Consider the following 14,561-nt stretch of genomic DNA (forward strand, 5'->3'; position numbering starts at 1 on the left):
AGCCTCTTATAGTAACCCATTTCCCTCCAGTCTGTTTGGGTCTCTGCGCTTGCCTGCGTCCACAAGTAAATGAAGAGAAAGTAAGTAACACATTAAGAGAGCGTCTACTCTTGCACGTTAAATGCATTCAAATATGGGTGCTTTACTTTTGTGCATTGAACAAGGCAGAGTTACAGCAGTCATCTATACCTTTTTTTCGATTAGAGTTTTTTACAAAGTACACAAACAACCATAATTGAGTGACATTGCTACTTCTGTCCTACTTACGAATCTGTGTTTCTAATGACCTTCTCACACATGCAATGACATCAGACACACACACCAACTCTTATCGGGTGCCCCTTCCGCCATCCACCGCACCCCCTCAATAATGTGGGTCTGCGTGACTGTAAGTGTGTGTGTGTGTGTGTGTGTGTGTGTGTGTCTGGAGTGATCGCCTGACCAGTTTGGTTGCCAGCAGCAATTTTATTCCCCCCTCATTACTTCAAGTTCATGCACATCACATAAACACTTCTGCCCTCCTTTCACATGTGATATGTTCCTTTCATGCCGTCCTAACCCGTGTTTCCACCTTGCTGCTTGGCTTTTTAAAATCATAATATTATACTTTAAATTACCGGAGCAGCAAAAATGTGAATGAGTAATTTTTCGCAGTGAATTTTGTCTCTCCCTGGTTTGTCTGTGTCATTGTCAATCTGCATTAAGAATGTTGCTGTTGCGCTGCGCAGTGATTTTTGTTGCTGGGTAGATTTTGGATGGGTGTTAGATTGTTGGATGGGGATAGTAGACAGTAGTGTCCCAAGCTTTCATTTTTAATGAAATAATTTGGTATTATGAGCATTTAAAACTACACTGGAATAATTTACAGGCCATTTGTCAACTTTTAATTTCTAGCAACAACACACAGTAGTTAATTTTTGCCACAAGGAGTCATGGTTTCATGAATGTGAGCATGATCTTTAGTTGGTACATATAGAGACAGAATACGTTCACAGACTGGGCCTAAAACCTGAGCAGGTTGTCGTTGTTTTGCTAAAGTTGGCGCAGCGTTACAAAGAAAAACAATGCGTGTGAGTGAGCATGTGCTCATCCGACATCTGCGCATTCATATACTCGATGTGAGTGCGCATGTGTGTGTAGGTGTGTCCGTGTGTCCGTGTGCATGTGTCTGGCGAATTCTGGGTCACAATAACAGCTGGGGGCGCACTGCCTAGACAGCAGGATTTGATTGGCTGCCCCACCAGGGCTCCCTGTGTATTGGTTGTGATTCTTCTACAGCAACCATAGTAACAGAAGCGTAAACAAGTGTACACAATCACTTTGTTGTCGTCTTTGTGCACTTTTTGTGCTTTTTGCGATTCCCACTGATACTTCGTCTCTTGAGGAGAGTATCCAAGTATTTGCGTGCAATGTATGCATCACGCACCAAGTATTGGGAAGATCTAAAACATGAATTAACCGAAACCGGAAACAAATGATTTTCTGTGACAGACATGTTCCACCATTTGCCGACGCGTGCCCTTTTCACTATGACTAGACTGTTACTCAGACGGTGAAGGTCTGGTCGTCAGAACACAAAGACGTAGCGAGACAATCTCCCCTCACACAGACAAGGATTAGGGCAGAGACCCTTACTAAAATCATCTTCTCTTTGGGCTGAAGGACTCCAAGCGGGGGAGAAAAAATCATTAATACACACAGCGACATGGTTTGATGACCCACTTTATACAAAGGAAAAACATTTTTGAAGAAAGACTAGACTGTACCAGAGGCTATATCAAATTCATATTTTAAAGTAACTGTTAAAATGGGCACAAAACCTGGGGAAAACTCAATAAATTGACATTGTAAATAGTCTTTCCTATATGTTATCATACATCAAATGTTGACAAATAAACAGTGATTATTATTAAGAGGAGAATATGGTGAAAATAACAGTATGTGCAGCGGGAGCGGGTATTTTATAGGAACAGCATATTGAGACATATCATAATGAGACTAAATAAGGTGTGTGTAACGCACACGCACGCTTTCATCCTGACACGTATATAAAATACAGTCACCCACACAAGCAGACGGTGAGTTGCACCTTACAGGATAACAAGATCTTGTTAACTGCATTCTAGCAGCTTGAATGTTGAAAATGTTCTGTCTTTGCCAGGTACACACACACACACACACACACACGCACACACATATGCACACGTCTACTTACTGTTATAAATGTGTGGACATCCCTTGCATGTCCACCACAGCTCTTTGCTCAGAAAGTTTAGTTTATTACAACATGTAAAGTCTTTTCAAATTTTGAAAAGTCATGATGGTTACCAAAGTAACAGATCTACTTTATTATTTCATGAACTATTATGTGAACCTTACCCTAGCTCTCTCCTTATTGTACCACCGAGCAAGAGATTATTATTATTATAGGATTATTATTGCTGCTATGATGTCAAAAATAAACCGTGCCACCACCATCCTGTGGTTGAAACTATAAACTATTGAAGCTATTTGAGGGTCAACGCCAGGACATAGCTGTGCACCTTAGTGGAAAATGTTGCCAACCAGAGCATGATCCCTCATTGAAAGTTAAGCGTTGAGAGAGCGCTATTTGAGTGCAACATGGCTTTAAAAGCAAACTCTCCATCATGTCACACTGCACTAAAGATACACTTTGCTAGAAAAGCGTTATAAAGCAGAAAAGCTGAACAGCGCTGCGTTCTGCCATTACTGTTTTGACATTTATGTGCATGTCCTCCATTTTTACAGGATTCCATGAAGACGAAAACTCTGCTGTTTGAAAAGAAATCCCCCTTCCCCCCCCCCCCCCCCCCGAAACTGTGCTCACGTTTAGGAAACAAACAGTCGGTGTAGTCTGACTTTTGTCCGAAATCCATTTGTATAATTTGTGGGTAGCAAACGGATGGATGTATAAATCTGTTGTACTGCTGTCGTCATGTAAACAAACAGCCAAAATAAAAAAAATTGTCATCCGCTTTGACTTAAGTGTCTTGTGTCTTGTGACGTGTCAAACTTGAACACATCAGTGTCAGGATCTAACGTTACGGTTTACAACAGCCACATTGTTGTCCAAAGACAGCAGACTCCAAGTGTGACCTCCGACACTCATCTTAAAGTCGATTGAGGGGAACAGAGTGCCGAAAACACACACGGAACAAATCCCTACAGGCTGGCGGTGGCAGAAAGTGAGACACATCCATTCGGACGAGCACATGCGTTGCGTTAGTAACCCCAGCCCGCCCTATGTGTGACAGTGTCTCTCAGGGCTCAGGACTCAATTAAACAGGCATGTGGGGAATGCTTTCAGGGGGACCGGAACAAGATGGCTGAAGACACTCTGTGCCCCTACGTGCGTCTCACTTGCCCTTGATCTCAATTGGTCTTGCTTCGGCTGACCCACGGCAGCGTGAAGGGTATGATCCCTTTGTCTAACGCACACACACACACACACACACACACACAATAAGATGTGATGCTCAGACAGACAGAGGGCCATTGAGGGAACAGAGGTCTCGCATAGGCAGTCCGAAGGGGTCTCAAGGGTCCCATGCTAAGGCGGTCCTTACTTGCTTAAGGTCTAGCATGACACCATTTAGGCTTGGTCACCTAATGAAGCAAGCTGGCTGGTAGTGATATAGTCACGCTTAGCCTGCTTTTAAAGGTGCACTACTCATTATTTTGGGGTGAGTCACGGGGATTAGGCCCCTCTTGAGAGAGTTAAATACTCCAAACAAAGACTTTGAGTTGAGTTACGCAGGAATGTCCACACATGATCATGGAGATTTGATTCTGGACTCTGCTCTCCTTTTCCCTCTCATATTTATTTGTAGAAAAGCGGAGTACGCATATACTGATTTTTATCATCTTAATTTTAAATAGACCCCACACACGACGATGTGTGTTCTCAGTGCTTTTATAGTGTATGATGTACTTGAGATTACCGACACTGCTCACGACACTCACATCACATCTCCGCTGACAATCGCGAGTTTCCTCCCCCAAGCCGGATGTCTGTCGTAGTACCAAGATTGACCTGTGAGAGGCAGCATGGTGCCACAGGGCGCTTAACACTTAACACAACCAATTGCTCCTCCGTTCAAGTCTGGCAACAGTCACGATCACGGAGTCAGTGGCTCTGCTGAATTTGGTACCCTAACCCTACTTTCAAACAAAATCAACACTCAGTTAACGTCTATATTTTTGTCCTTTTTCCAGTAACTTTTATAGTGCAATATTTACCCTTGGGGTATTCGGATTTCACTGTTCCAATTAATTTTATAATTATAATTAAAAATTCATATCATGGAAGTGTCAACCGTGACGTCTCCTTACCAGTTTTGAAGATTTCGTAGCGCAGCGAGAATCCTGCCCCCTGGTGGGCGTAGTCGGACACAAACTTGATGTGGAGGGCGGGTCCGGATGATATGATTGGTGCTGGGGCGATGTTGCTGCAATGCTTTGCCAATAAGTCGGCTGATTCCGAGTTACCGTCGTGGATCTCAACATAGTCATACCTACATGGACAAAAAAAACAACATGAATTTAATAACATCATCATCATTTGTTACTCCACATTTATGTGAGATTCTGGTGAGGGGAGATTCCCCCGTCTGAAACGTTCAGTGACCGTCATATCGACAGATAATATTTCCATTTCGTGGAAATGATAACATCAGCAGCCTCATTGCAACATTTCCGCTGAATTCATGGAGGAGTTATAAAAATAAATAAATAAATAAAAAGAAGAAATGCATTTGAATGTAACATTTACTGTCAGCAGAACTGCAGTTGTCTTCTTACAGCTGCAGGAGAAGATATATATTTCAAACATTCCATAATAAGTGTAAGTGACATACAACACAAACTCAGGGTTGTACTAAATTCCCCCATACAGTATGTTATTAGTTTAATACCAAAGATACAAAGTAACAAAATGTAGAATGTTTCAGTAAAATAAAAACACTACAAGGTTCACAGTAATTATTATAAAATGATCATCCCTAAATCCAGGTCTACAGTCATTGGCTGTCGACATTATTAAGAACTGTGGTCAAAAAAAAAAAAAAGCATCCATTGTTATTCAGTTTCTTTGATGTCCTCTGAGCACAAATGTTGGTCTCCGTGTGCGGACGCACAGCGGGAGTTCTGCCTCTGCGTCTGGACAACAAGCAGCCGGTCACCTGCTTGCCTTCAAAATAGCGTCCTGCCAACAAAATCCCTGCAAGCGGCTTGTCACCACAAAATACGACAAGTTTCATTGTCAGTTAATTCCATTTTCACTAAAAGCCTTAAGACCTAATAAGTACATCTTAAGTCTATTTGCACATCTTGAGCCACTTTATCGATCACTTCTGACCACAGTCATGTTAATTGCTCTTCTATTGAGCTTTTTACATCTCTCCAGTGTGATCAGTGAAGAAACCCTCAAAGAATGTCTGCTTTTATGCCATTTTACACAGTAGATTAATTGATACTTCTTGCAAGTGTGCATTACAGTAACACTTGAGTAGAAAATGTGGAAAATGTCTTGTTTTTAGCTCTTAAATTGCTGACAGGAGTAGAAAAAGTGTTATACTGTAACATACTAGGCATTCACATTCCATCCAGCCATCCATTTTTGATACGGTTTGTCCTTAGGAGGGTCATCACAACCATTCACACTCACATTTGTCCAATTTTGACAATCTTTTTGCTCCTTGAGCTAGCCCACTTGACGACGACGATAACGAAATGTGTTTTGGGATGACAAGCATCTGACAGGAAAAGGGATGCACCTTCATCAAAACGGAAGGAGAACATCCATGCAATTTAAGGTCGCATATTTTGGCTATTTAAATCTACACAGAGTGACTCTCTAGCATGGACTGGTAAAAGTGTCAATTTCATTTAAAAAAAACAACAACATTGTTTTCGTCATTACAAGTGTCCAGAAAAGGCCCCTCTCACAGCTACTTCTGTTTGACCCAGTTTTGTATCCGCCTCGTCGATATTTGTCTAAGACTGATTGGTTGCCTCCGCGTAGAAGACCCACTTGTGAGGGCACACGGGTTTGTGATGTCGACAGCGCTGGCTCGGGAGCGGAAAGGTAGGCGGAGATCTTCGTTAGTGACGTAGATGAGCTCGAGAAATTCGATGGACCTCCTTTCAGGCCTCTTGGCAGAAAAAACGTCCGGAATTCAGGAATGCGTGGATGATTTTAATTCATATTTCACGTTTACTGTGACACTATATAGCCAATATTACATCCCAAACACTAGAAAAAGTTGGTTTGGTAAAATATGGGACCTTTCCGTCCACTTTCAGGCATCTTTTTTAGTTCTCCTATGTCTGCATGTATGTATGCATGGTTCCCGAAAGGTGAGCAACTTCCCAAAAGGTTACGCAACTCTCACACTTCAATCATTTAAGGTGCCAACTGGCCGTGAAATACTGTTGACACATGCTGTACAGCGTGTGTGTGTGTGTGTGTGTGTGCGTGCATGTGTGTGTGTTTGTGTGTGCGCGCATGTGATATCCTAACCTTAAAGGGAATGGAGGATTGACATTTTATTGTTGGTATACAAATAGTTGGGTCTCTGGAGTGTTTGTCCACCCATCAAGCGTAAAATTAAACAAGCAAGTAAATCTTATTTGTGTATGACGATGTTTGCACGTGCCAAATACCGACATATACTGCACATCCGCGATTTATGATAAATACGTTACTTTTTTGTGTTCCTCTGATTATCTTTGGGCCCTCTTTTTCTCCCTGGGCTCCTCCAACATGTCAGTCACACAAGACTCGCTGTGTGGGAGCGGCAAGTGTGACAAGCAGGATTAAAATGTAGGAATCCAATATTTTTGGGGTGTTTTTTTTCCAAAATTTCCTAAAAAGGAGAATGGCAGCAATTAAAGTGTGGGACATGGCCTCCTGCGTACCATCGTCAAACTTATAATTAAGTTGTCCTCACCTACTTATTTTCAAAAGTGACACTGCCGCTAAAGGAATTGTGTAAAAAAAAAAAAAAAAAAAAAGTTAATCACAGTGTTACTGGACGGTGTTCTAACAAGTGAAGTGTCACTCTGCCTGTGTGAGCTACGTGTGCACGCACAAATCACCGCAATGACGTACTTGAAAATATATATATGTGCGGCTAATTGTAACTCCCTCTGCAAACATGTTGAAAATGCTGAATTTGGCAAGATTATAAAGCTATATTTCAACCTCTTATTGTTGAATTAAGGTACATAACTAAAATATTGCCATGTACAGACAACCTTGGGTGTTTTGGGATCCAGAATTCAGGTTCGATTTGTCTTTGGGTCATACCGACGCTACACATTCCAGGTCCAAATGTTACAGTGCCTGTTCCAAAAATGAGATCCAGATCAACTTTTTGAGTTCTACTGTTGACAAACAAACACAGGCAAAATATATCCTTGTTATTTGCAATCAAAACAAGTCAGTATTTTTTTTACGGTATGATTTTGTATGAAATCCAACTAATTATTATGAGAGAGGCTTGTTTGTTTTATCATGCAAAATTATGGACATGGAGTAATTTTAATAATGTGACTGTAAAAACATCAACATTGAAGCGGTCATAAAACTTCTGCTGCTTCTACACAGCGTCCCATGACGTTCAAGCAGGGATAACGCATAAAAAAAACACCCCCTTCCTTCCGTGCTATACTTCCTTGTAAACTCAAAAGACAAAGGCTGCCTTTTGAAACCATGACGTCAGGTCCAAAAGAAGGGAAAATGTTTATAGATTCAGCCATCACAATGCGGTCACAGAGAACCTGAGGCTGCATTCACAATGTCGGACTGGCAGCCACAGGTGTCCTCCACTCCGCGCCTTCCCCGCCACCCGGGTCTCATCCTGTGCTCCCTTCCCCCGTTGGGCTCTGAGCCTTCAGTGAGGAGCCGACATCCACGTTTAAGTGAGCGCATGTACACACACACACACACACACACACGGTAAACACACTGATACAAACAAAGTGCCCGTGGCTTGCATGCATCCATGGACGAGCTGGAGGTTTCCTTCAATCCGTTCCGTGTGGGAGGAACACAGCTTCTAACACGCTGTTGAAATCCCATCATCGCTCTCTCTCTCACTCTCCTTGCCCCCACCAACCCAGAAAAAAATAAAATCAAATCAAAACACAAATATTCCACAGAGCCAGCGGGTTTGTGGCACAGACTTGCCGAGGGGAATGACAAGGAGCGGGAATTTGTTTCACACGTTTTCCTTGAAATTCATCGCTTATCAAGGGGTGTAAAAAAAGGATTTTGCTTGCTTGTAGGGAGGGAATGATGAAAAAAGCCAAGTGCGTTTCAAAAGCGTTTAAAGTACTGTGAGGCTACAGCAAGACGAACCTGCAGGATGCTGTAGATTACGATTTAGTCAGAACATTTAGATAAATTGGTGGTTTTTCTTTCCAATGAGAAACCAGGAAACGAGAATACACACACACAAAAAAAAAGAATTTCCAGCCCTCCTGCCTCTACATTGCCTTTTACAGTAAGTCATTCCTTCTTTTCAAGTCGAGCTCTTTGCAGCAATAGGGTGTCTTTAGCAGTAGACTTCGCATCTGGAGAGATACACGCACGCGAGCAGGGTACACACATTCTGATAATTGGGCCGAATTTGAGCATTTTCCCCCACTTCCGATCACAATCAGCAAAAGCCCCGTTGTCAGAAGTCTCTAAAAGATTATCCTGACTGATTATCCTGTGGTGCAGGGTGTTAAAAGAAGTATTTTTTTTCTTTCCTGATCTGAAATCATTATATGCCGAGCACAGACTCTGCGAAGCTTACGTTGTCGTTGTTTGATTGCCCTTGGGGAGCCAGAATTTTTTAAAGAAATACTTATAATGGGATCTGAAGTTCCCAACGATTGTCTGGCGACCAGTTGAGGGGCAGGGCGTACCCCGCTTCTATTGCCCAAAGTGCGCCGGGATAGGCTCAACTTCCCCCGTAACCTTAATGAGCACAAGCGCAATAGAAAATGGATGGAAATTGAAGTTCAAGCCGCTCAATGGAAAAAAGGGAAGTGACTGTAGATGGAACTTCAGTATTCTATATTAGTAAGCTAATGCTAAACATACGCTTTTGCATGACAAACATTATTAACTCTTTCCTTAAAATTTTTAAGATCGATCACATCACAGGTCAACTGTCTGCCAGTAAATATAAGAAATATGTCATGGAAATAATTCTAAAACCGATGTTAAACATGTATAGCTGTCGACCATTTACTCATATCTGATAATGCATTAAAACTACTCAACCCGATTCTTATTACAGATTTGTGTGTGTGTGTGTGTGTGTGTGTGTGTTTCCGACTGTGTCCAAATGTAATGTCCAGGACAATTAATCAATTCCTCATTACGGCTTTAACATATATTGATCGGGACCGTCGGTCAAAATTACACGAGCACACAAAGACAAACACACATTACAGTTACATTATGGATCAGACAGGCCTTGGGGGCCTCAGGGACTGTCTTGAGTATCACAGCTCTGCATTTCTGCACATGCGCGGCTGTCTCAGATCAGCATTGTAAATAGTGGAGGAGGTCAATGGGCACGGAGAATGAGAAAAGGATCCAGAGGGGACTTGAAAAGAGTTACAACGAGGCAGAAAATTGACGACGTGCAAGAGAGAGAGAAAAGTCGAAATATGCTGCATTTGTCATGCTTCCTGTTTTTCTGTGAAAGGAGAAGGGGAGAAGGAAAGAAGGAAGGAAGGAAGGGTGATTCACTTGGGGGCAATGAGGAGGACGAGGTGATGAAGGGAGGGACGTGCGGGGAAGCGCTTGGGCGAAGAAGGTGCCCGATCAGACGGAAGATGATAGATGGGGTCGGTGCGATGGCGGCGACGAGGCCGGAGGCGGAGGAAGGGTCGGACGAATCGAGGGAGGAGAGCGAGCGAGCGAGCCGGCAGGGAGGGAGGGAGAGAGAGAGAGAGAGAGAGAGAGGGGAAGCTGTCAAGAAGATTTGCTCGTGCCCTCAACAGACCCTGACGCTGCAGTTTTCCCTAAGCGGTCGGTGTGTGCGCGAGTGCGCTTTCCAAAGACTCCAAATAGAGATCCAGACGGAGCCAAGAGGAAAATGTGAAGGAGACAACCAGCTGCTGTGTTGAAAGGCAACATAGCCGCTCAAAGTGTGACGCTGGAGCAGCTCTTTAACCTCAACTGTCTCGGGGGTCACCTCAGGAAGAATTTAATATCACTTTGTTGGCAGAAGAAATCTTATTTATACATGCTTGCGCAGATACACAAGGAGACCCCCACCACCCCCCACACCCTTTTTCCAGTTGTTTTGCAGAGAACTTTTATACACTTATGCCAGTTATTGATTGGGGGGGGGGAAAAAGCTGATGACAGAACAAATATGACTAATATCTCCCCACGATGCAGTTCTTAAGAGCAGACGACACTGCCCATCACCAAGTGTGTAAATAGTTTCTACCCATTGTAATAGTAAACTAGAATGGCACTGAAAGTGGACTTTAACAATCCGACCTTGAGAACCTTGTGGCACAATTGGACTGCCGTGTATGTGTATTTCCCTTGATGCAGGGGCGGAGCTACGTGGTTGACCTCTGGGTCACTGTGCTGCCTTTCACGCAACATGTATTATTAACATTCGCATTATTTCCAATGACTTGCACAACTGTATCATTATCTACGGTAAAATGTAATGGATCCTTCCTTGGTACGCGTCCCAAGCTTCCCCAAAGTTTTGTGTCAATGGAATTGGCAGTTTGTATGTAATCCTGTTAATGTACATACTGTAAAACCAATTGCCATTGAAAACTGTCCTTTTTGGAAAGCCAAATAGATGAATGTGTGTGTGTGCGTGTGTGTGTGTGTGTGTGTGTGCGTGTGAAACAACAACTTGCAATGATAAAGCCCTGTCAGGGTGCTTCTCATGTGATTTAAAAAAAAAAAAAAAAACGGAAGTTAGACTTAGTTATAATTGGTTGCCTTTTTCTCCCCCTTTTTCAAATACATCAGATTTTATGTCCGTGCTTCACACTTCCTCCTTAAATGAAATGACCGCCATGTCAGAATCTTAATGAAAACGTTGTTTTCGCTCACTGACCAGCCCGTCGTCGATCTGACCAGCACAGCCACTGAGAGCTCTGCATAATGTAATGCATTATCGATTACAGATTAGTATTTTAAATCACAATCAGGACCGTAATAAATCTGATTACTTCAGCATTGTTATCTAATGAAACAACCCTGGACTAATCGGTGAACGACGTGTGTGTGTGTGTGTGTGAGATGATAGACGAGTCTTGTCCCTGTTCTTGGCATCTTTACCCTGCGGACTGAGCAGATCAATTTCTGCCTCCCTCTGCACATGCATACGTACGTCGGGTGCCGGTAGACTTAAATAGCTCCATGCCATCGAGCCTATTAGGCTTGAGACGTTATCATCGTTCATTGTTATATCGTATGAAATGCCACCGATAAACTTGGTCAAAAATAACAAAGGAGCACCTGTAAGTGATTTTTAAGACACTGTCGGATGTGTAATGTACATATAACATGATAAGTACGAGTGAGCTGAATGGGTGTTAGCGTTTTTTGACCTAAAATGGTCATCGCTAATGCTAAGACAACTACACCTCCATATGCTTAGTGCAAAAAACCTGATTGACTTGCTCCACTTCAATTAGATGCTCCCCTGCTGGGAAAGTGACAGATTCAAATGCTATGAGCGACTGGCAGAGGGTGGAAGGAAGGGAAAGTAGAATTTTTTAAAAAAAATCTAAAATTATATTTCCAATGTGGAAGTAGAGCAAAACAACAACAATTTTGGCCTTTTCAGTCTTGCGCTTTCAACAAACAACCAGGTTAAATATTGATGCTACCAAGGAAATGTCGGAATGATTTGAGCAAATCTGAGTGGTGGAATTCTCCTGATCTATTATTGATGTCAACGGGGACAGTGTGTGGTTGAAAAGACAAAAGTCTACGAGTACGCAATTCGTCGCGCTGCGATAGACACGCATTGAACACGCAGTATATTTCCACATCTGCATTCAAATAGAGTACATCACTTTCGCAAGGCACGACAAGCAGCAGTCGTGGTTCAGTTGCTGCTCTTATAATCCAGCCACCGGACGCTTTAAGTGGATATATTTCAAACATGTAGCGATGTGTAGGCAAAAGAAAGACGCGAGACGATGTATGTTCACTTTACAGGGACAATAAAGGAAAAATATTATGCATTTTCTTCCGCAGTTTCAAACCATTCCCAGGTGTTTTAATAACAAGTCTGCAGCACGCTTTCATCAAAATACCCCAAAGATCAAGAATTATAGAACACTTGAAACACCCTATTTCCTGTGTTGCTGAAATCAGCCCATTTTTAGGGGCTTGGCCTTTTCTCATGTAGGTGAGCCAATTCTCATCCCGCTCCAAATACTGCCGGGTCAATTGCGAGTTCGGCTTTTGAAAAAAAAAAAGCAAATTAAAGACAATAAAAGCATTTTAACTCAGAGTAAACAGTTCATATGCTACACTGTGTGTGGCACTTGAACACATCACCAAACACAAATTTAAACCTGAACCTACACAAAGGTAACCCAAAATGTGTAACAAAAGTAATTAAAGCAAGTGAGGTGCCTAAAATAATATTTTCTAAGCACGCCTTCACAATCATTTGCCTCCACAGCTGGTTTGACTGCAGGCTGCTTAATCAATCTCATACGTCTTTGCCAGCATGGGTTCATTATTTCCCAGCATGCCTGTTTGCCCTCACGTCTGTATTGTCACTGCATCCTGGTTTTTAACGTTGTGCCGCCATACTTGCACTTCTCCCAGTTCCACTCGAGCCAAAAACGGCCATAGATGGAAAATCGTCTTCTGACTGGGTTCATTTGTTCGGGATAAAAAAAAAGCACCCTGCAACTGTAAACGTGTGGTAATTAGGCTGTGATATTAAGAGATGAGGGACTCTGGGAGGTCCCAAAGTGATTATTATGGGCTAGCTGAAGGCAGGGAAACAGGAGGAGAGTGGGCTGACCAAATGCACCCAGCAGCCCTCACGCAAAGCGCTGAAAGTTTTTGCATAATAATCTATCCTCAATTTATTTGGAGAAAGAGAAGAGAAAGACTAATGAACACAATGAAGCGATTGGACGTGTCTGTCCTCGTTATCGATACCTGCAGTCCAGCTTCTCGATCTCGAAGTGCGGGTTGAAGTTGAGCACGATGCGCTGGGAAGGTTCCGGCGCCGTGATGACCCAGCGGCAATTCTGGTGGGGGGGATACTCCAGCGGGTAGCCGGGCGTGGTGATGTAGCCCGCGTCAGTGGCATCCAGATAGCCACCACATGCCTCAGAGCCCGTCAGAGCTAGAAGACAAGCAGAGGGGATTACACATACTTGAAGAGAATCCTCTAATCTTAATGCTACTCACAAATACTGGCTACAAGGCGCGGCGATGACAAATTTGCTCAACCATTGAGCGACCCACATTGCAGTGTGACTCCCAGTATTTGATTTTAATGCAGTGTGCTTTTTTTTTAACAAAGTTGCTTTGATATTCCTTTCAATATCACTTTTATATAAGTCAAATTAGTTTGAAAATAGCAGGTTCGCCTTTCAGAAGAATCAGGAATTTACAAGTCCACTGTTGTTGTTTTGTACAAGAATTGGAGATAATTCTACACATATTCTGAAGGTATTGTACCAATGAGTATAAGGATCACACTGAAAAGACAGAAATATATACACTACTTAAGTTGGAAAAAAAACAATTTTGTTTGTAATTTGTATATTTTTGGGCTATTAAAGTCCTAATATTATGAGAATAAAGTCGCATAGTTTTGAGGGGGGGGAAAAAAAAGTGAATTTCATCTGCTTGGCTTTCCATTGATACGTGGCACACAATACCCAACTCAGGTCAACAATTGATTGATTGATTGAATGATTGATTGATTCATTCATACTGATAATAGTTGATGTGGCGAATCACTGAGTATTTCATTCTTTAACCTGTACTAAAATTTAATAGGACGAGAGCCCCTACATTGTTCATCATTAAGAAGGCAATAAACTTCTGATATTAATCCTTCACATATCTTCACAGAAATGACTTTATTCTTGTAATTTAACAATGTTAAGTTAAAAAAATAAACATTTTATCTCCAAAATATACACATTTATTCCCCTAATATTACAACATTAATCTAGCAAACACATTACATTTTATCTAAAAAAATTTAATTTGAGGTGGGAAATATATACTTTTTAAAAATAATTTCACTGGCATCAGGCCAAAAGCTTCTATGTCCAAATTCTTTTCAGAAATCGATACTATTGGTCAGTGCCCACGTTTGTATATTATTTTTAAAAATGATTGACCAATCTAAAGTGTTGAAAATGTTTTTGGGTTTTTTTTTTTGGTTTCCTGACAAGTGATGATAATTTTGGAGATGTGAGGTTTCCGCCCGACGCCAGCGAATATGAAACACTCAACTTTATTCTCGATATAGTACTACTTTAATCTTGTGACTATTTTTGAAAGTTTT

General features: G+C 42.0%; 1 protein-coding gene across 2 annotated transcripts in view; it reads right to left on the reverse strand.

The window, feature by feature from the left end:
- LOC133487227 (neuropilin-2-like) overlaps positions 1-14,561 on the reverse strand; it is an 89,682-nt gene that overhangs the window by 60,044 nt on the left and 15,077 nt on the right. For both annotated transcript variants that reach the window (XM_061793488.1, XM_061793491.1), the window contains exons 2-3: positions 13,193-13,382; positions 4,354-4,535 (exon numbers count right to left, since the gene is read on the reverse strand). In XM_061793488.1, the coding sequence (XP_061649472.1) occupies positions 4,354-4,535; positions 13,193-13,382 (372 nt within the window). The remainder of the gene's footprint in view (positions 1-4,353; positions 4,536-13,192; positions 13,383-14,561) is intronic.

Source organism: Phyllopteryx taeniolatus, chromosome 12 (assembly GCF_024500385.1).
Source record: "Phyllopteryx taeniolatus isolate TA_2022b chromosome 12, UOR_Ptae_1.2, whole genome shotgun sequence".
NCBI lineage: Eukaryota > Metazoa > Chordata > Actinopteri > Syngnathiformes > Syngnathidae > Phyllopteryx > Phyllopteryx taeniolatus.